At 27.4% G+C, this 21,133-nt stretch overlaps 1 protein-coding gene and 1 non-coding gene across 3 annotated transcripts; both read left to right on the top strand.

Annotated features, from left to right (window-relative positions):
• Positions 1-320: 320 nt before the first annotated feature.
• LOC107167700 (Mediator complex subunit 1) lies at positions 321-10,062 on the top strand. Of its 2 annotated transcripts, XM_015516864.2 has the most exons (10): positions 321-666; positions 794-936; positions 2,745-2,878; positions 2,992-3,127; positions 4,188-4,434; positions 4,509-4,701; positions 4,779-4,980; positions 6,699-6,876; positions 6,944-7,166; positions 7,225-10,062. In XM_015516864.2, the coding sequence occupies exons 1-10, from the start codon at positions 642-644 to the stop codon at positions 9,755-9,757; spliced, it is 4,014 nt and encodes a 1,337-aa protein (XP_015372350.1). In that variant the 5' UTR covers positions 321-641; the 3' UTR covers positions 9,758-10,062. The 2 variants fall into 2 exon arrangements, with proteins under 2 accessions (XP_015372350.1, XP_015372351.1); XM_015516865.2 differs by lacking the exons at positions 321-666; positions 794-936 and having other exon boundaries at positions 2,801-2,927.
• Positions 10,063-10,924: 862 nt separating this feature from the next.
• On the top strand, positions 10,925-11,008 carry TRNAL-UAA (transfer RNA leucine (anticodon UAA)). The gene has a single exon. It is a non-coding gene; the product is annotated as a tRNA-Leu (tRNA).
• Positions 11,009-21,133: the final 10,125 nt, after the last annotated feature.

Here is a 21,133-nt window from a genome sequence, read left to right on the forward strand (position 1 = left end):
TTGAAATTGTCATAGTAGGGTCTCGATACGGTTGTTTGATGATATTTAAAATGATGTAAACAACAAGAAGATAGACTTTAATTGCTGAGGTTTGTAACTTTGTAAGTACTCTAAGTAACTATTAACACTAGTAACACTCAGTCACTCACCAAATACTTCATACCGTTATTTTCTTTATTGATAACACAAAACTGATAAACATAGTATAATATGTGATAATAGTGTTTACGTACGAGGGCGCTCGGTTCGGTGTACCGAAGAATTACATCTTTAAGAAACAATCAAAGTTTTTTGAGGTTATGAAAATGATCATAACTATAACTTATTATCGAAAAAAACAACAATAAAAAAAACTATAGTACTTAATACTTATATAGTTAATAGTTATATACATATTTATTATATTAAGTCTGTAGACACTAGTGGACAGGAGGTGTACAAGACTAATATACAAGTGTTGAAGTATATACAACTACAACTACATTCATTACTCATTTACGATTTTATTACTTTCTACGAATACGTTATTATTATTATTGTACAACTATCAGCTGCTGAAAAGCGTGTCCCAGTTTCGTTCTGTCTAATATTTTGCCGATTATTCCCTTTCTCTTCGAAATTATTTACTAGTCTCGACGATCATGAACGCCGCCACACAGTCAGCAGGTAAGATCGTATTCTAGATTTTTAGCTAGTATTTTTTCGGCCACCCAGACGTCAGTTAATGTTAACAAACGTATGGAAATTTTGAGATATTAAATAATTTTTTATTTGGTGTTCATGTCGGCCACAGTCCTGTTGCACAATGGAATATCGGAGGATAAATCGAGAAAACTACAAATGCAGTTGATGATGGAAAAGTTGCGTAGCAAAGCGCTCCAATCTCAGTACAAACCGTTGACAGACTCTATTAAAAATATCAAACTGGCTTTACTGGTGAGTTGTCAAATAGTTATTAAGTATTTATGTTTGATTGCATTTTACATCAGTATGAGTTACTTAACTGTATTTTTTATACCTACGAACAAACTTTAGTGACTTTTGTGTTGAAATGAGGGACTATTTTACAGAAATGGTGTCTGTAGAAAATTTTATTTGGTGTCCTTTGTGTAGGTATATTTTTTTTCAAGCTCTATTTAAACTAGTCCCAAAACCATTTAATATTGGGCATGTTTAGGTATAAATGTATAATGCCAATGTCTAATATAGTAATATTTTGATGGCAGCAGGGGAGTAGTAATGTTCACACAGATCCTCCCCTGCTGTCGGTTCAAACGGAAAAAAAAAAAAATATAGTAATATTATAATTTTATTTGGAAAAAGTGTAAGGTAATGTGTTAATGTTGTAAACATTAAAATATTTTACACATTTATAGTAGATACGTTTTATTAATGTATTTATTATTTAAGAGTGATTACAACTACACAACCATTATTAAAGTCATTGTAAATAATTACTAAACCATCAGTTTAATTTGATATTATTATAGTTACAAAGGTATTTAGGTATATATTTTTTATAATATAGATAATTGTCATTTAAGGAATCTGATACGTACATACTTAAAACAAAAATCATTGGTAACAAATTTATAATATAATTAAACTTCACAGTTGAAAGAATTTTTCATGAGATATCTAGTATTTTCTATACTCTGTATAATTTTTTACACATTATAATATTTTATTCTTAACCTTATTAAATATGCTAATAGCTGTTTTAATAATAAATAAATAATTGTTCTGATCTTCAATGTGTATTAAATTTTTAATGGTTCATCAACAAACAAGTTTAATCTAAATATTGAGTACACAAATTATTTAACTAATATTAATATCTAATGACCTTGTTGAAAGTTACTTATGGTGATTGAAGTTTAAGTAATTAACCATGTTTAAGTTTATGATATTTAAATTTAATTTTTAAATAATACATTTACAATCCATATAAACATGGCATAATGCATGACTTAAAATTTAAATGCTCGATTGGTTATTGCACCTAGACCTTTATTGTTATCAAGCAAAGTACAATAGTAGTTTAAGGGTGCATGGCTTAAGTATAGCTTAACTTATGTACCCTTATGTTACTATTTGTATTCCTTAATATAAGAAGATAATACAGTAGGAGTACGTTTGCAATAACCAAGTATAATTTAGCTGTGTTTGGAAAGAACATCGTTCATGAGCACTTGTACACACGTTCATAGTTAATGAACTCAACGGGAACGTCGGGAACATCACTCATTTTTTTCAAATAGAATGTGAACAAGGTTTATATTTTTAATGAATTTGAACCATTTTTAAGACACTCAAGTTATTTACTATTTATTATGTATATATATATATATATAATTTAGATACTTTAGAATATGTATATGCTCTAATGTCTAAATTGTGTTTTTATTTTTGGATTGAATCCTATATGTTTATGGTTTTTATATTAACTGCTGATAAAAAAAAAAAATTAACAACCTAATGAATATATTCATTTTTTCAAAGAACATAAACAAGTTCCTTTTTTAAGTACTGAACATGAATGTACATACATTTTTTTTTTTAGTGAATGTTCAGAACACTGTATTTAAGCCATGGTTTAATAATGAAAAATTATAGTAAATCTGATAACAAATTTGATAGATAAAGACATATTTTATATTAAGAATAAGAAGGCACTATTGGTGCACTAAACAAATTTAGAAATATTAACAAATTCGTGTTTTGTTTTTTTTTTTTGTACTTAGGAAAAACGTATTAATGTAGACCCAAATGAAAAATGTCTCGTTCAAAAATCTCTGGATCTATTACAACAAAATATCAAGGTGACTACTTTGCAGACAATGATTGAACGTTTAGACAGTGTCAGCAGGCATTTAGGGTAACTTTAACTGTTTATTATTGACACGTTTATGCTATAATATTACATTGTTAGTATTCTATTAGTCAGATTATATTTATGAATTTAATAATATGTATGTATTTTTATTTTAGTTTAAAGTTTACTGTTGGACCTTCTGGTAAAGACATATTTGTTTCTTCAGATATGTTTTATTTAGAAATTATATTGGAAGACAATGGAGGAGTAAAAGATGTAAAGATTCATCATGATGGAAAATCGGAACCACAAGTACAATTTATTATACTATTCCTACAAAATCTTCATTTCAAATATTAATTAATTATTAAAAGATGTTTTGTTTCTCGTTGCACGAGATACTAAGTTAGCTGAACAAACTAATAAGTAAAATGTAGTAATGCAAACAATAAAAACACTGATTACTTAACATTTTGATGTAACAAAAAACAAACAATTTGATTTAAAAAAAAAATATATATATATATTAGAATATTAACCTTTTCACTGCTTTACTATTTAATATTTATTCTCTACAAACTCAATCTGTGTATGCCTATTGATTTTCAATCAACTTTTAATGTTAAATCTTATGTAAAAATCCTATGCTGTAGGTTCAATATACTTAAATAATACATTCATAGCTTACTATCTTTATTCAAGTACCAATTAAGGAAAGTCTGCGCATGCATCAATATTTAATTTACCTTATAAATAACCTAACCTGTTATAGAATTAGAGCACACTACATAAAACATAACTCTTTTTAGCTTGTATGTACTTAATTTCTGAGAATAATTGTGCCTATTGGAAGTAGGTTTTTAGTTTTTATTCACATTATTCATTGATATATGGAGAATAAAAAAAATTTCATGATGTTGTTGAGCTGGACACTGCACAATTGTCTATCTTGTAAATTTTAAGGATTCCACCTTAAACAATGATATTTTACTGATTTTAAAATTATGTTATTTATTTTATAATTATTTAATTTTAAGCATTTTTTTTTTTGTGCTGAAGACAATTTATTGTGAAACAAGAATTTTAATCCTTTCTTCATCATTTCTAAAATGACTAAAAGTTATATAACACATAAGTCTTATCTATTTTAAAAACAAACTTTGATTTCATTATCATTATCAGCAGAAAAATAGGCATCAAATTAATTAGTAAAAAATCACTTACATAAATTTCAAATTGGTAAATTGTTGCGTAAATTAGGCAACTTTTAAATATAAGATAGACAATTGTGTGGTATCTAGTTTAATAATATCTCATACTTGTTTTATATTTTTTCAATATCTATCTCTGAATAAGTGTTTTTGTGTTTTAGAGTTGTGCTGATCTGATAAAAAGTCTTGCCAACTGTGACTTTGCTGATTTTACATCTCAACTTGAAGGATTAGCATCTATTTATCAATTGAATGCAGATAAAATGGTTAAGTGTCGTGCTTTTAATGCTCTTCAAACTCTAGAAGCTGATTTGGAAACTTTTGCTCAAGTTCATTACACTTACCATAAAGATTTAATATCAATGGTACATAAGACTCCATTAGGAGTAGTTAAACCTAGAAGAGGAGGTACTTAAATAAAATAATATATGCAAAATTATAGGAAGATTACTAAATTATTTAAAATTTATCTTTATTTATAGGGCATCCAATGAAAATAATCTTCTTTGTTTCTCCTTATGATTTATTGGATGTAGAAAATAATACTATGATGAATTTAGACAAGGAAACTCTTGATGTTGGTTGTTATGTCACGGTATGTATTGAAGCAGCTACCACAACTAATGTTCAGTCTACTTCATTATTAAGTGCTACTAGAAGTTCCACTGGAATAAAGTATTTTTATTTTTTTATAAATAAAATATGGCTCATAAATCCAATAATAATATTAAAATATATATATATATTTTTAGTACACCCTTATTTGTACCATTTACTGTTCAAAACAGTATTACTCTTCCTGCCGTATTTGTATTGAGATTAAATGAACCAATGCCAATTTGTCTTCAATTGGCTGAGAATATAAAATCTGTTATTGAAATGGATTTAGAAATGTCTACTCCCAGATCATTACTTGGAATGATCATTGAACCAAGTTCACAACCTCTCAGTGTTGTAAGTTAATAAAAATAGTTTTTAATAAAATATGAATTGTAATTAAATTGTTGTCAATGATATACCTACCTAAAGAACTTTATATTTTTTTAATATCAAAAATATTGTTCCATCTTTTCTTTAGTTTAGACTGCTTACAGTGCCGTAGCTAGATACTTGTGTGCCCCAGTGCAAAGTGGTGTACTAGGTGCTCCATAAATGGTGTACACCATTTATAGTGTACCATGTATTAGAATAAATATATGGAAACAAACAAATTTACACAAGTTTTATATAATTTAATGTAATATCAAAGAATTTTAATAAGTTATAACATCTAAAACGTTGTGAGGTATATTATAACAATAACTAGATTTTATTAGGTATTGACTATTTAAAATTATTAGATCACTTATGATAATGATATTATATTCGTAAGTCAGAAATTAGTATCATTAATACTAATTTTATTACCTACGTAATTTGAATATTAGTGTTAGATTTTAAAATTTTTTTCCTTGCTTTTTGATTTGCAAAATCGTTATTACTTGGTCAATATTAAGTTCTTCAGTGTGCTATCTTTCTATATTTAAAATTGAAATATTATTGAATCTTTCTTGAGAAATCGTATTTCTTAAATAATTCTTCACAAGTTTCAATTTAGAAAATCATCGTTTGGCTGATGTGACAGTTACAGATATAGTTAAAAATATTGAGCATGCAGAGCGTAGGGCTCTTTCAAGATTAAGTGCCCCGGGGCATTCCACCGCCTGCACTGGCGGTTTCTACGGCACTGAATACTTTGATGATTTTTTAATTTAAGTTTGCTTAGGTATATTATATGCTTATTCTTTGTCTAGTTTAGTAGTGCACATATATTTACAGTTAACTATTGTACAGTAGTCACTGCTTATTGGACTCACTTTGGGACCCGAAAATTTGAGTCAATTAACCGAATGAGTCAATAAGGAGAATGACTCAAAACAAATTTTAAAAATGCTTAGATTAAACAAATTAAAAATTAAAAATATGTATTGAAATTCAATGTATAAAAAATGTAAAAATCTAGCTATAAGTAATTAAAAATAAAATAAAATAAATAAAATACATACATAATTAATAAAATAAATTAATTTTTTGATAAAAATACGTCTAAAGTTGATTGGATTTTCGCTTCTTTGGCCAACTTCATAATCATATCTTCATAAGATTTATGTTTCTCGAATACGTCAAAATCGCCTCTTTGCTGAATCCCTCTATGTAAAATTTGAAGCGCTTCTAGCATTGTATTACTAAATATCTGTGGAATAGTGTTGACAATTGATATTAATTTAACTTTAATTTAAGATATTATTACTGATAATTTAATTTTTTTTCCTACTGAAACGTGGTGTTTGTCTTATTGCTATCAAAATGGGAATAATAATAATATTATAAAATTACTTTTTTAATTAACTAAATTAACTTAGAAAATTAATAATGAAATTTCTCAATTTCTTCATTAAATATTTCTTTTCAAAATTGTTTCTATATTTAAATATAATATTATGTTGAAATAAGTATATAAAAAATCAATTCACAAATGTGCATCAAAAAGTTAAATAATTATAATATAGTTACCTAACATATTTAAATTTTAAACATTTTATATTTTTATATATTTTTTCAATTTAAAATAGTAAAATATTATCTTTATTATTAGTATTTATTATAACTTATTATTGTTGTATTTCTGTTAGACATTACCAGATCAGCAGCATTGTTATTTTTTGACCGATTCCAATTTAAAAGGCGTATTTATACAAAACATAAAATTTACTCATCCATCTCAAGTAACTAGAATTATAGCTTATCTCCGACAACAAGCATTATTCAATTGTTTGATTCGTTCATGTGTGCGTCCTGAATGTCAGCAAGGTAAGTTTTATTAACATTTAACTTTATTTATATAGCTTATTTTAATATAAAGTAAATTGATTTACAGAAATTTTCAATACAACAGTATTTGAAATTGCTGCATATGAAGAAATGTCTTGGCAACACTTAGTTGTTTCATTTGAACATCCTATTGAAGAAAGCTTAGCAACTGCTGAATTCGATTTATCTGATATATCTAGACTACAGTGCCAGGTTTACACATCTTCATCAGAAACAAATGGTGAATCAGTTTTGACTTCACCTGAATTTGCGAGTAGAGTACTGCAAAGGTTTGTGGCTGAAGACTGTATCAATTTAAAAACAATTTACTAATTATAATTATTTTAGGTGTTTTTCAATTCCAATAACAATGCGAAGTCTTATCCAAACTTGGGAACGAGAAAACCAACAAAGCCTAGAAACTAATATTAAAAATAATTTATCTGGAACTGGAGGTTCAACCAATTTAGGGGATAGTTCTGACTTAAATCAACATTTTGCTGATCCTTCAGCTGGTCCTGATTTTTCATCTGATCTAGATGTTAAACTTGAACCTTTGGACGGAGCTAGTTCTCTTGATTGTTTTCCAGCATCCATGATTCAAAGAGATTTAGATCAATATATTTCAGATCCTTCATTTTTACCTGATATAGATTTTAATCAGTTTCCGATGGATGTTGATCAAGAAGAACAAAAAGAGCAGTCGTCTTTTAGGGATGCCAGCCTTCAAGAAGATCCACCTGATCTAAAAAATTCACCAACTAAAACTGAAGAACTGATAAGCATATTAGCAGATGATAATGGAAAATGTGAAGACGAAAAACCTCCTCCAGACACAGGTCAAGTCATAATAGAAACTTCAAGTGACGACTCAGTTGAAAAAAGTAGTTCCACGGTTTCTGGAGAATTTGACGCTATTAATGAAGATGTTGAACAATCCAGTCAATCATTATTTGAAATTGATGATGATGGTCCAGATCTTCATGATCTCAATGATGTTAAAGAGTTTATTAAAATGACAGCTAAAGATGTGGCATTAGTTTCTATGAAAGACGATGACAAAAAAGATATTACTTCAGATAAAATACACCAATCGCCTTCGGTTAGTATAACTGCTGTAGATTTAAGTTCTATTCCTTCTCCACAATTATTACCACAAGTTACTGTTGACAGAAGGCCAAATATCGAAGTTATACCAATACCAAATGTACCTAGCTCTATAACCATAACTCCGATATCTGCTAAGACTATAGCTGAAGAGAAGTCTAAGAAAAGTAAAAAAGATATTGAAGGTAAAATAGAAAAGAAAAGGAAGAGAAAATTAGAGACTGAAACCAGTGTACCTGAAAAATTAAAAAAACATTCTGGGTCTCTTAAAATGTCGGACTCCAGTCGGTCATCATCACCAAGTGATTATGCTTCTAATCAGTTACCTTCAAGTACTATGATGATGAAGTTGGGAACAGCTCAAAAATTAAAACAAAGTACATCTCCTACTTTATCTATTAGTAGTGTATCATTACCTAATTCAAATAAGTATACAGTAACTTCACCAAAATCAAATTCTGGCAAGCCTAGTTTGTCTGCATTAAAAATGTCTGTTCATAGTCCTAAAAGTGAATCAAAGCAAAAAAGTAAAGAATTTACAAAGGAGAAGGAAAAACGAAGTTATGCTTCTAGTAATTCTTCGTTGAGCCAAAGTCCTAAAAGTTCAAAATTAAGCTCTAAAAAAAGTGATATTGAAGATCTTGGAACTCCTGTTCCTCCGGATTCAAATAAGGCTCAAATGAAATGCCGCAAGCTAAGCGCTGTGATAGATCGTTTGTCAAAAGACAAAACTGCTCAACATTACTCAGTTGATTCTGAAGTACTTAAAAATAAAGAATCCACTCCAAAAGCTTTTGATAAAGGAATAGCAGTGAATACAAATTTAAATATGAAAAATCCTGAATCTTATCAGGTAAAACATAGTTCTGATGGAATGAAAATAACAATAAATAAAACTAGAACAAAGGAATCAAAACAAAAAAGTTCGGTTGCTGGTTCTCCAAAACCTGGACCAAAATCTGGAAATTTAAGTGGATTAAACAGTAAAAAGACTACCTATTCAATACCAAAACCGGGTCCAAGTTCTTCTCAATCTAAACAATCATTTAGTGCACCAAAAAATAAGTCAAATTTGACTGTTACCAAAGTAAAATCTGGATCAGGTAAAATAAGAAGTGAAAAGTCTATTTTTGCCAGAGCTGAGATGAGAAAATCTAGTCCAACGTCTAAAGACGAAGAATCTCTAAAAGCAGTTAATCCTGTTGAGAGCATTATTAAACATAAATTAGATACGAGTAAGTTTCAAATTCCAAAACTTTCTGCTCGAGCTAACGCTGATGAAAAAAGATGTTCTGATACAAAAGCTGATACTTCTAAACCCATGGATTTGGCTAAAAAGAGTGATGTGGATAAAAAATACAATCAGGGTGATTATATTTGTCAGAAAAAAAGTACAACAGAGCGATTAAATTCGTTACCTGGTATAACGGTTACAACAGTTGAAGAAAGACTTAAACCCAAAGAATCTGCTTTGAGTAGCCTAAAAATTGACTTACCTTTAATTTCTTTCCATACCCCAAAAGCTGATACAACCGTTGAAATGTCAGAATGTAAAGACTACTCACAAAAAAAAGAGGAAATACAGAATAACTCTATATATCAACAAAAGCCTGTTACTCCTGTTACAACATATGCAACTACACCCTCTGTATCTGTACACATTCTCAAATCACCTGTACCATCACCATTATTAGTTCCTTCACCACATTCAGCATCGCCTTCAATTACTGATGAAGAACTCATTGATGATGCATTTGTGCGTGTTGGTAAATGATTGTCAATAATACAAAAGCCAATTGAGCCGATTGGCTTTTGTATTCAAAAACAAAATCAATTTCCAATTTATTAATATTTTAATATGTAAATAATGTACAATATTTTTTTTTTTATAATTTCTTGTTGAATAAAATTTTATGTCTTAATATGTTATTGTCAATATTAATTTTGTATTATATTTTTTTTTAGTTTCTCCTTTTGCAGAACTACCTTTTTACATAGATATAATATTTAAATATTTTTGTTTGAAGTAAATTATTTACATTGTATGAAAAAAAAATAAAATCCAGTTTTATTTTTTTATTTCAAAAGTGTTTTCAACTTTAATTATGTTTTATCGACTATTTTGATGACTACGTATTTTATTTCAAATTAAAAAAGTAAGTGATTCAATGTGTTGTATTCTGATCTTGAATACTTGGGAAGACAAACATATTTTAAATGAAGTTAACTGTTGTTTGTTCAATTGATTTGCTAAGTTGACTAACCAACAGGTATACCTTATGTTGCATTATTTATATTATCTATTTTTATGAATAGCTTATTAGAATACTTATTTCATACAGTTTGCTGTTTATATTTTATTAATTTAAATGCGCTTAGTACCAGAGACGCAAATCTAGGGGTGCATGGGGGGCAACTGTCCCCTTCATTTGGTAGGTAGGTGGTCAATTGATTGATACTCGATGGTCAATTTTCAGACATTACAATAAGCATACATCAAAACACTTATATTATATTATATTTTTATTTGATATATTTTAATATTATTATTTATATGCAAGTGAGCACAGTGAATTTTTTTTTTTAATAGGTGGGTATTGAATACTTTTGTTTTGCCCCCCCATAATTTGAATTAGTTTGCGCCTCTGCTTAGTACAATAATGCATTTAAAAATACTTAATGCATAGTAAATACACGATACATTTGCTACAATAATATAGTTAAGAGCACATTTCTGTTCAAATTTTATCTTACATGCTATTGGTATCAAGTTTAAGGCACAGTGCTTCTCGACTTCTTTTAAGATTTCTGGAACAATATTTATTAATTATTTCATAGACTAAGCTCCTTTTCACTTTATAACAAGTTTGTAAATTTTAAATTTTTTATGAATTATACATAAAGTTTTAAGATGGTGTAAAAATCGCATGTTTTCGTAACCGTCAGGTTGGCCGAGCGGTCTAAGGCGCCAGATTTAAGCTCTGGTTCCCAAACGGGAGCGTGGGTTCGAACCCCACACCTGACAAACTTTTTGCTTCATTTTTAAAATAGATTTGGTTAATTTTTAAAGATATTCATTTTTGTTTGTATAATCGGAATTGATGACTGTTGATATTTTTATTATTTGAAAACAAAATATTTAAATTTAAAGCGTTAGTCATTAAAATATTAATTAACTAAATATTATTCAACTATAGTTGTTTTAAACATATTTAAATACTTAAAATCGGTAGTGTCACACTGGACTAGTGACTAATAGGTACTAAATTGCTCAAAGATTTTTTTAAAACATTTTTTGATCAAACTTTGACAAAATTCGTTAAAATCATAAAAATGTGTAAGTTAGCTATTTGTATTTAAAACTGTTTTAAGGCTTGTCTTTGTTCGCCTTTTTTATACTTATTTATAACAGGAAAATTTAATTTAAAAATTAGTTCTTTGAAATCAATTGTGCAAACAACGTATAATGTGATAATTACTTGATAATCCATTTGGAATCAGCTGATTATAATTTATAAGTTAACCTATCTTGTAAATATCATGTTTAAACAAAATTGTTCACTCTTTTGAATTTTAAAGTCATAATAAAATATAAATAGAACTATTTTAAACTATTGTTTACACGTTTTAGAAATGTTTTCTTATCGACGAAAGCATGGTCGTAGCTGGAACAAATTTTCTGGGGAGGGGGGGGGTGGTTTAAATCAAATAATATTTTCATTTTAAGTAATTAAAAAAACACTTTTTTTAAAAAAATCGCATTTTACTATGTTAATGCATTATAATTATTTTAAAGTAAATTTATATTATATGCAATATGAAATATTATGAATTTAATTTATTAGCTGTAAAATGTTTCGGGGGGGGGGGGGGGACCACTACCCAATGATTGATATAGCTTTGTCATAAATTCATACCTGATTAAAATACACCTTATAAGTGGTAATTTTCTAGTAATAAAAACCTTAGAACTGCTATCTTAATATTTGATTAAAATAAAATGATGATAGGAATAAATGTATAAACAATTTAAACGAATAAATTAAAATAAATTAATCATTTTTTAGCACTGATTTACAATAATAATTTTGTATTCGAAGAAAAATAATAAAGCGATATCTAATAATATTAGCTGGCTCGACTACACCACAAAAGTCAAAACCATTATATAATTCTAAGAATTGCGTAGTAGATCACCTTTTAATGGAAGTTAAAATAACATTTTGTTAACTATAAAAAATTTAATATACCTATTATCTGGTATAAGATGAAAAATACATTATTCAGTTTTCAAATCAATTTTGAGACATTTCGCCATTCGTCAACAATAATATTTTGCGATACTTCAGTAATGTATAAAACTAAAAAAAGATTGGGAGGAGTTATAACCCTCAATGAAACAGTTACCTAAATACGTCTTTGAATGCTTAAATATTTTGTATTCATAAAATTTGAAGTCATTGATGGGAAAATTAATTTATTACGATAAAACGAAGAAATGTCATGCAAATCTATAATCTTTATGTGTAGATTATAGATTATATGAATGTCACCTAAGAAATGTTTTAAAATTTTGCCACCGAGCGCAAGTACCCCCTATTCTCCTCGTTAAACACGCCTCTGTGTACGGCGTTGAAGGGTTAAAAAGTTTAAAATAGCTCTTGTTATACACATCTACCAATAACATAAATCTTTGTAATGATAAATATACTTTACGTCTTTACCTCCAAGGCTCCAAACATATAAATATTGAAAATTGAAATATATAATATTATACGTGGATATTATGACTTTCATGATAGATATAAATTTTTATGCATTGGCTGTCGGAGTGTTAATACATTTTATAGCATGGCAATAATAAGACACAAAACAAGAAAAGGGGTTCTCAAAGTACTCCCGGTCAACCCCCCCCCCCCCCAAATGTTACCCTTGCAGCTCATAATAATATGATATTTTAGTGGCGCTAAACTTATCTGAAATGATCATGTATGACATCTGCCATCTTTTTCACATTACCACAACATTGTAGTAAGTGATAAAGGTATTTTATAATTAGAAATATTGTATAAAAAATTTGTAATACTTGACGTACAAAAATGTGGTGTTTAATAATTTTACCCACTGAATCATCTATTCAATTTGTCGTAAAAGTACCTACCTAATCTATACATTTAATGGCAGTACCAACTGCTTTCTTTAATTTGAAAATGTTTTTTATAATTATCCAAGATATCGGCTAAATTAAAACTTTAAAATATAATTTTAAACAAAATAAAAATAAAATAAATATCCGTAACTCGTGTATATTATGCTTGTCCTTTATCGTGGACGGACACAATAATATACGATACATTATAATTTTTACACTTGGTAAAAAGTAAAAAAAAAATTATAAAAATTGTTATTTGTCTGAAATGTATTTTGTACGGGGTTTTTTTTTGTTATTGCAAGTATTGATAACGACATTATAGTAACGTACATTACTATATGACTGTCGAAAGATTTGAACATGTGGGTCGATCACAATTATATTATATAATACATAGGTACTATATATGTGCAGTTAATTATCATTTATTTATTATTTACTGAAAACTGATATGGATTTCCTATTGCATAAAAACTATATAATATAATAAATAATTATTAATTACTAAATTTTATAACGCTGGTTTGGCAATACATACAATTGTCGATTACAAATGTTATTAAAATAACATTATCTTCTTTTATTTTCTGTGTGATTCGATAAATAAAAAAAGAATTCAGCGGCTGTATAAAAATAGTACGTAGCATACCTAATAATTATGTATATTTAAAACTAAATCTATTTTAAATTTATCAATAAAAAAGACAAAACGAATGTAAAAACTTGAAAATCATGATATAATTTCTTAATTTTTTTTTGTGTTCAACCTAATATTTAAATATAAAAATGGATTATGACGTTGTCCCATAAAATTTTGTTTAAAAATAATATTTAGGCATATTATATTTTTTTACTGATAAAAACAAAATTTCACTTTGCTTAATAAAGTTCTCCAGTTTAATTAATTAGTACCTCTTTTCATAATAGCATATAAAATATAGTTATATATTTTAAGATTAGTACAGGTGGCCAATTAATAGGGTGACCAGATGTCTCTTATAAAAAAAGAGGACATTTTTATTTTTTACTAATATTATGGATAGGTACTTTAAAATTATTCATAATATACAAAACATACTTGTGATATTTATTTAACACAATTTTATCATACTCAGTTGGCTGATTGAAGCACAATATAAACAGCATAATAAAAATCTAACATATCTATTAGAAACAATAAAATAAAAATAATCGACCAAAACTAAATGCAAATTCAAAACATTTATTTTTAACCTTTTCAAACAACCTTAGAGATTGCAGGCGTACAATCCATTGATCGGAAACTATGGTGATGTACAACTGTATGAAATGCGAGTGTACCCTCCACTGCACTAACTTTCAAAATTTCAGGTGTATTTTTGGTAATAACAAAATTACTTAAATTGTTAGATGATGAAACCGCAGAACTAGCTACCTATTCTTGACTTATGTTTAGTTGTGTCTAAATGAGCTTTTAAATCATAAGACCCTGACAAAAATGTAAAAATACTAAGCATATTAATGAATTTAAAATATATAAATCTGTTGAAGGAAAACATACCTTTATTGGCAACTGAAACATAGCAATCACAGACGATACATTTGGCTTCACTAACGTCACGGCCATCAACAAAACTTTTAAATGATTCCTTCAGTCGATCATTGAAGATACATTTTCTCTTAGGCATTTTTAAAAACACTAATGAAATGACTATATAGGTATTAATGTATTATTGTATTAACTATTACTGTCTATTAGATATTTTTTTTTTTTAAAGTCTTGATTAATAAATATTTATTAATTATCTTTTGGTCTTATCATTGTCTAGGAAAGTCAATTGGTTTAAATGTTTTTATATTTTATGGCATAATATTATATTCTTATTCCATTGTTAGTTCTAAAAATAACTATACTGTGATAGTAATAATAATAGAAAAGTTCTTGTAAATCTTATCACAATATCTTATCACATCAACACAATATATAACCACAGATTACATGTAATCTGTGATATAACTATCTACAGGACAACTTACAACTGTCTACAGCCATAACAAGCCATAATCAGAATTTTGTCTATAATCGTGTGCAATACTCATGTTATCACCAATTCTATAAATTATTTTTTGGAAATATAATATCGTTTAAAATACATTTTACCACTGAATAGAGACTACGTATAAAAAAGAGGACATTTTGACTTTTTATTTAAAAGAGCCCGGACAACAGAGGACACTCATAAAAAGAGGACAAATCCTCGTAAAAGAGGACGTCTGGTCACCCTACCAATTAAGGCCAATTAAGGTAGATCATAAGTCGGATCGATACATAAAAATAATAAACTACCAGCTATAACATATTAACAGAAACAAATAAATATATTATGCAAAATACTATTCTATAAACGATTGTATATTATAAGATGTGAAGTGTTTCGCTGTGTTTGTCTTCGTAATCGATCTATACATTGCAGGTAACCGTAACTCATTGAAATGACTGAGGAAATATTAAAAAAAAATCATTGAAATCTTTTTTATTTTTTTGATCCTTTTACCTTATTTTAAAACCAACAATACATTCTTCACTTTTAGTAGAATTTAAAAAACGTACATCAATTATAAATTTCAATATCGTCAATAGTGCTTACGTATACAATACGTACAAATACGTCCTATTTCAAAGCATCATTAACTCTGTTATAACTTATATTATATCGTATTATATTACATAACACAGTATTTGATTGAATATCGGATTACTAAACTCTCATTAAATTATTAATTTCTATATGTTTTGAGAATTATACTTATGCAAGGTCGATGTTTGCGAATATAACTAAATATTCAGAAATCTATATACTCAGGAACACTTAAACCTACCTAATGGCTAATACCACTTATCTACTGCTTTCATCTGTCTGTAGTTTGTTATTAATTATTATGATCCTAAAACAATTTCACTCATAAAACAGAAACACGCTGTTATTCGAGAAATAGGCAAACCGATAGTACCTAATAATCAATTAAAAATTAAAATATAATTTATAATATTATTATAACATTATATTATATTATCACTTATCAGGTCGGTTAAAAAGATGGGCGATTCTTTGCTTTGAATTTATAATTGTTTAAACGTCAAACAATTCACAAACAATTTGCGAATATTTTAATATTATTGTTTTGAACTTATAAATAACAACAACGAAATTATACTTTAGGACACATAAGAATGGATGTATTTTTAAACCAATATAATAAGTACAATTGGTATATAGTATATTGTTTATAAAAACTGGGAAAGTTGCTCTGCTATACTCTAGAGGAGTCATTGTAATGCATGTGTTAAATTTGAATTCAATGATATAAAATCATTGTACACCTATACGAATATCGATTCTGAGTGAAGACTATTTGTCAGCCTATAATATTACTATAAGTATATTTTATAGTATTATTGTAATTATTGTAATTTATTTTACTATTTTACCTACAGGTGCGTACAAAAATTTTTTTTTTCTTTGGAGGTAGGGGGGGGGTAGGTTATCTTTCAGATTTTATATGTAATCTGACCTAAAAATAAGATAACACTATTTCCACTATAATAAGATTATTTATATCTCGTTCAAAATTTGAATATTTTAAAACGATAATTTTTAGATAATAAAAAAAAATATACCTACTTTTATGTTTTATAGTATAGAATCCAATTTTTAAAACTAACATGTAATTTATACGAAGGCAATGCTGATTATATAGTATTTCTATATTATAACTTTTAATATCATCAATAAAACTACAGTTATCTATCTTCCTTAATATTGACGGAATCCATTTTCACTCTATAAAAACATATTATGTAATAATTTTCTTAAAATTCGAGGGGGGCCCTATAACTATCCTTGTGTACGAATCTGATTAGCTATTAATATTGCAGTAGATTATATTAATTTTTTCTAAAAAAATTTCAGGTACTTGAAAATGTAGGTAATTGTGTGTATAAGATACAATAATACCTATACTTAAAAGTTTCATGTACTAATGAAAAAAGTACCATGAAAACGATTTTGAGTGGAGACGATTCGCCGGCTTAGAATATTTGATGTTATATTTATATTGATATTACAAAAATACAGCAGCTGGTAGGTTGAATTAACATTATTTGCATTTTATCATTTTAACCACGAGATTACTCTCTTTTTTAACTCTTTGTAACTTCTCATTGATCACATAATAGTCCTCATTAATAATAAACGTAACTATAGAAATAAACATTGCGCAGATTGTCAAAACATTTAACTTATTGGTTAACCTCGTTCATCGTCTTAATAAATTTTTTTTTTTTAAACATTGAATTTGAAAGGTATATTATACCTATGATATATATAATATATTGTATCTGCTATAGGGTACATACATTTTAATACATCATTTATATTACTGAATAATTTGACGTTTAGGTTCTCAATTTTGAGAACGTAATCGTGGATACATCTTAATATCTTATTATAATAATATGTAGTTATATCATATTTAATAAAACTAGTTAGTAGTGTGGATATGTATTATTACTACAACAACTGTACATTATAATAAATTATAGGATTATATTATTCTCTAATAAAAACCATAAATATTTAATTTGGTAATTTTGGCATATTTACTGCAGACTGCAGTAATGCATTGCAAGTTTCCACACCACCTTAGTTGATTAAACAATGACAATTTATGTTGTGTTTAATGTCACATGAGGTATTGCAAGAGGCGCGTTTTTTTTATTGTGGTGTCCCCAGTAGGCCTATTCCACAAAGAGGAGAATGGGAGTGAACTGCCAGCTAACGACAACGAGGAAACTGAGAAACCGTTTAAGATTTATTATGTTATACATTATTTTAGCCAATTTAATAATGTAGGTTGATATAAATATAAAGATTTGTAGATTTAATAATGTATCTTTTCGCTAACCGCAATTTTCCCAATTCCCTCTGTACCGTATTAAATTCAAGACGTGAATAGGATCGTGGATATCGTCATCGGTATTATACCTTAAACGAGACTAATGTCAGACCAGTAAAAATAATTACAAAATAAATGTATTCTATACATAAAATAAATATGATATTTATAGGTATACCTACATATTAGTTGTCTACTGAATTTAACACGGCAGTATTATATTTCTACCTATACATAACTTAGATTATATATTAAACAAGAAATGTAATATTAGTATATAGCTACTATTATATATTATATCTATGATCTATGATAATACTATATACTAATTCTACTTAATTGTTGTAAATTACAGATAATAATATAATTTCTTGGAAAAACAAACCAACAATTATTACAATAAACACAAACAAATAAAACCATCTACCAAAAAATGGCCAAATCCAGAAATCACACATTTTCACATAATGTATAAAGAGACCGAACGCTCGAACACAGTCAAATATAAACACCACCTCAACCAAAGAAGCAATCGGCTCCGGACAAGAAAAAAGAATAATCGACTTCATCAAGATTGCTGAGCTCAATCGAATAAATCGAACCATGGATGAACCATAACTCCCCGCGGCTAGTTAAAATTTAAAAAATAAATAAATGTTCAAAAGTTAAATTATTTAAATTTAACAACATGTATGTAACAATTGTAGTAATAAACTAGGTATGTATTTGAAGCCTTAATAATAAAAATAAATAAAAATATTAATTCTAAAAATAAATAAAAATATTAATTCTAAAAATAAATAAATTAAACTAAACCTATAATAGCTTACCTACTACCACTATATTTGTGTCAATTACTTTTCTTTTATCCTGCAAAGCTTTACAACGTTAGCTATATAATTTTAATTTTATTCACATACCATTTTTAATCCAGTGTACAGTTTTTTTATATAACTATTTTAGCTTGTTTGTATATTTAGAAAAAGCAAAACATTTGAATTATAATCGTGTCTTATTATGATATATTCTTGTATCTGAAAAATAATTCCCTACCTACGATAACTGAATAAGAAAACATTAAAATAAATTTTCGTAAAACAACTATTTAAACAAAATATTGATTCTGAATTAAACAAAAATATTAGATTCGTGTATGAAAGTTTGAATATAAAATAAATAGAATTAACAACTTTATACAAAATCTCAATAACTGAGAGTCACAAAACACTTAACGAAATAAACATTCTAATTTACTTTAATAGGTAATGAAAATTGTGTAATAGCCAGCACAGTTTTTAATCTGTTTACTTAATTCCAGCCAGCCAATATAATAGTAAAATAAGTTGGTTATTAAGATGCTAAATCAAAACTATTGCACTATTATCTCTATCGAATTTTATTATTATATACAGTTGCTTTATTAAGTTGTTGTCTCTCCGTGGAAATTGTCATCGTTATTATATTAGATTTGTGTCTGTTGCATCATCGCTTCTAATATAACCCTTGTCAGTCATCAACGGTGTAACTCGATACCCGACCAGCTTATAGAGGATTGAGTGCTTTAGGCCGTTATGACTTTTAGTACGTAAGACATTTTAAGTCGTAGGCCGTGTTTGAGTGTCTAGCAAGTCAGCCATCATCGGCGATAGTCTATAACTGACTATTAATTTTAGACACAAAACGTTGAGCAACAATAAGTGACATTTCAGTGTTTCACAGAAACTCTAGTTTAAATTTTATATATAGTCATGAAAGCACATAATAATAATATATGGAGACCGTGCATGGTCACTCGCTTGAACAATTAAATCAAAAATATCTCTCGATAGTCGATTTGATATGTGAAACCACTTTGGGTAGGCCTTGGAGTGAAAACTAAATGTTTAAAAGCACATATATCATAGACCCGGTGGCATGGTCACTTGATCCCGTCATTTGTTAAATTATATAATATATTATAATGAATTAATTATACATATAAAATGTATAAGGTACCTAAAATTATTTAATTATTTAATCATTCAATGGCATATTTAATTCAAAGATAATTATATTTACATATAAATATATTAATAAGTAATACATTTCAATCATTTACGAAAAATAATATAAACTACCTATACATATATTTTCTACACGAATTCGTTTTATAAATAAAAATACGAATCATAGAAAACGGAGCGATGTTGAAAAGATCGTCAGTCGTATTTATGGCTCTTTGCACAATTTAAACGTAATATCTATACATTAAATACTAGTTTTAAACGATACGAAATGTGTCATAATATGCAAACAAAAATTTCGATCATACATAATATTAATAATAGGTACAATCGTTAAAATGACAAAACTGAAAACAATGAGTTTTTCTATGGTTTATAATTAATTTAAAATTTTAAACATTAGTCGGGGCCTGCAGGCAGGATGAAATTCCTGTCTATTTTAAATTTATGCTCTTGCGTTTGCCTACTAAGATTTTCAATATCAGCAGAGGTAATAATACAGCCAATATAGGACGGCGATGGACAAAATGTATATATTATAGGAAAGAATAAAATATAATAGCTTGTGTGTAATCAAAAAAAAAAAAATTTTTACAAAATGTTCAAAATGTTTATAGTTTAAGGCGTTTAAGCACGTATTGTAGAAACAATACATAATTTTCGATCATATTTTAAAATCATAAACTTTTGTTAATGAAACAAATAACAATAATGCGCCCAAAAATATACATTATATTCAATTTTTACGTTATACGTCATCGAGAAATCTAGCGAGACTAGCGGGCACTCTAGCCATATCAATAAATATTGCGACTATATTATAGTCATAGATAATATATAATGGATAGGACATCAGCTCTATACTAAATACCCATGGGGCAGCGTTCCCGAAGTTTCGGTATGTGCCCCATCTCTACCATTGTTACCAGTAGTAACCAACAGGTAACCATTTTGACTTATCACTATCTACTAATAATTGTTATCAAACAAATAATAATGTTGAACATTAAATTTGTCGTTTACTGTTTGACTTTAAAACACAATTTTGAATAATCTAAAC

This window comes from Diuraphis noxia, unplaced genomic scaffold (genome assembly GCF_037042655.1).
Source record: "Diuraphis noxia isolate RWA-SAM2 unplaced genomic scaffold, SU_Dnox_SAM2 contig0004, whole genome shotgun sequence".
In the NCBI taxonomy this organism is placed as follows: domain Eukaryota; kingdom Metazoa; phylum Arthropoda; class Insecta; order Hemiptera; family Aphididae; genus Diuraphis; species Diuraphis noxia.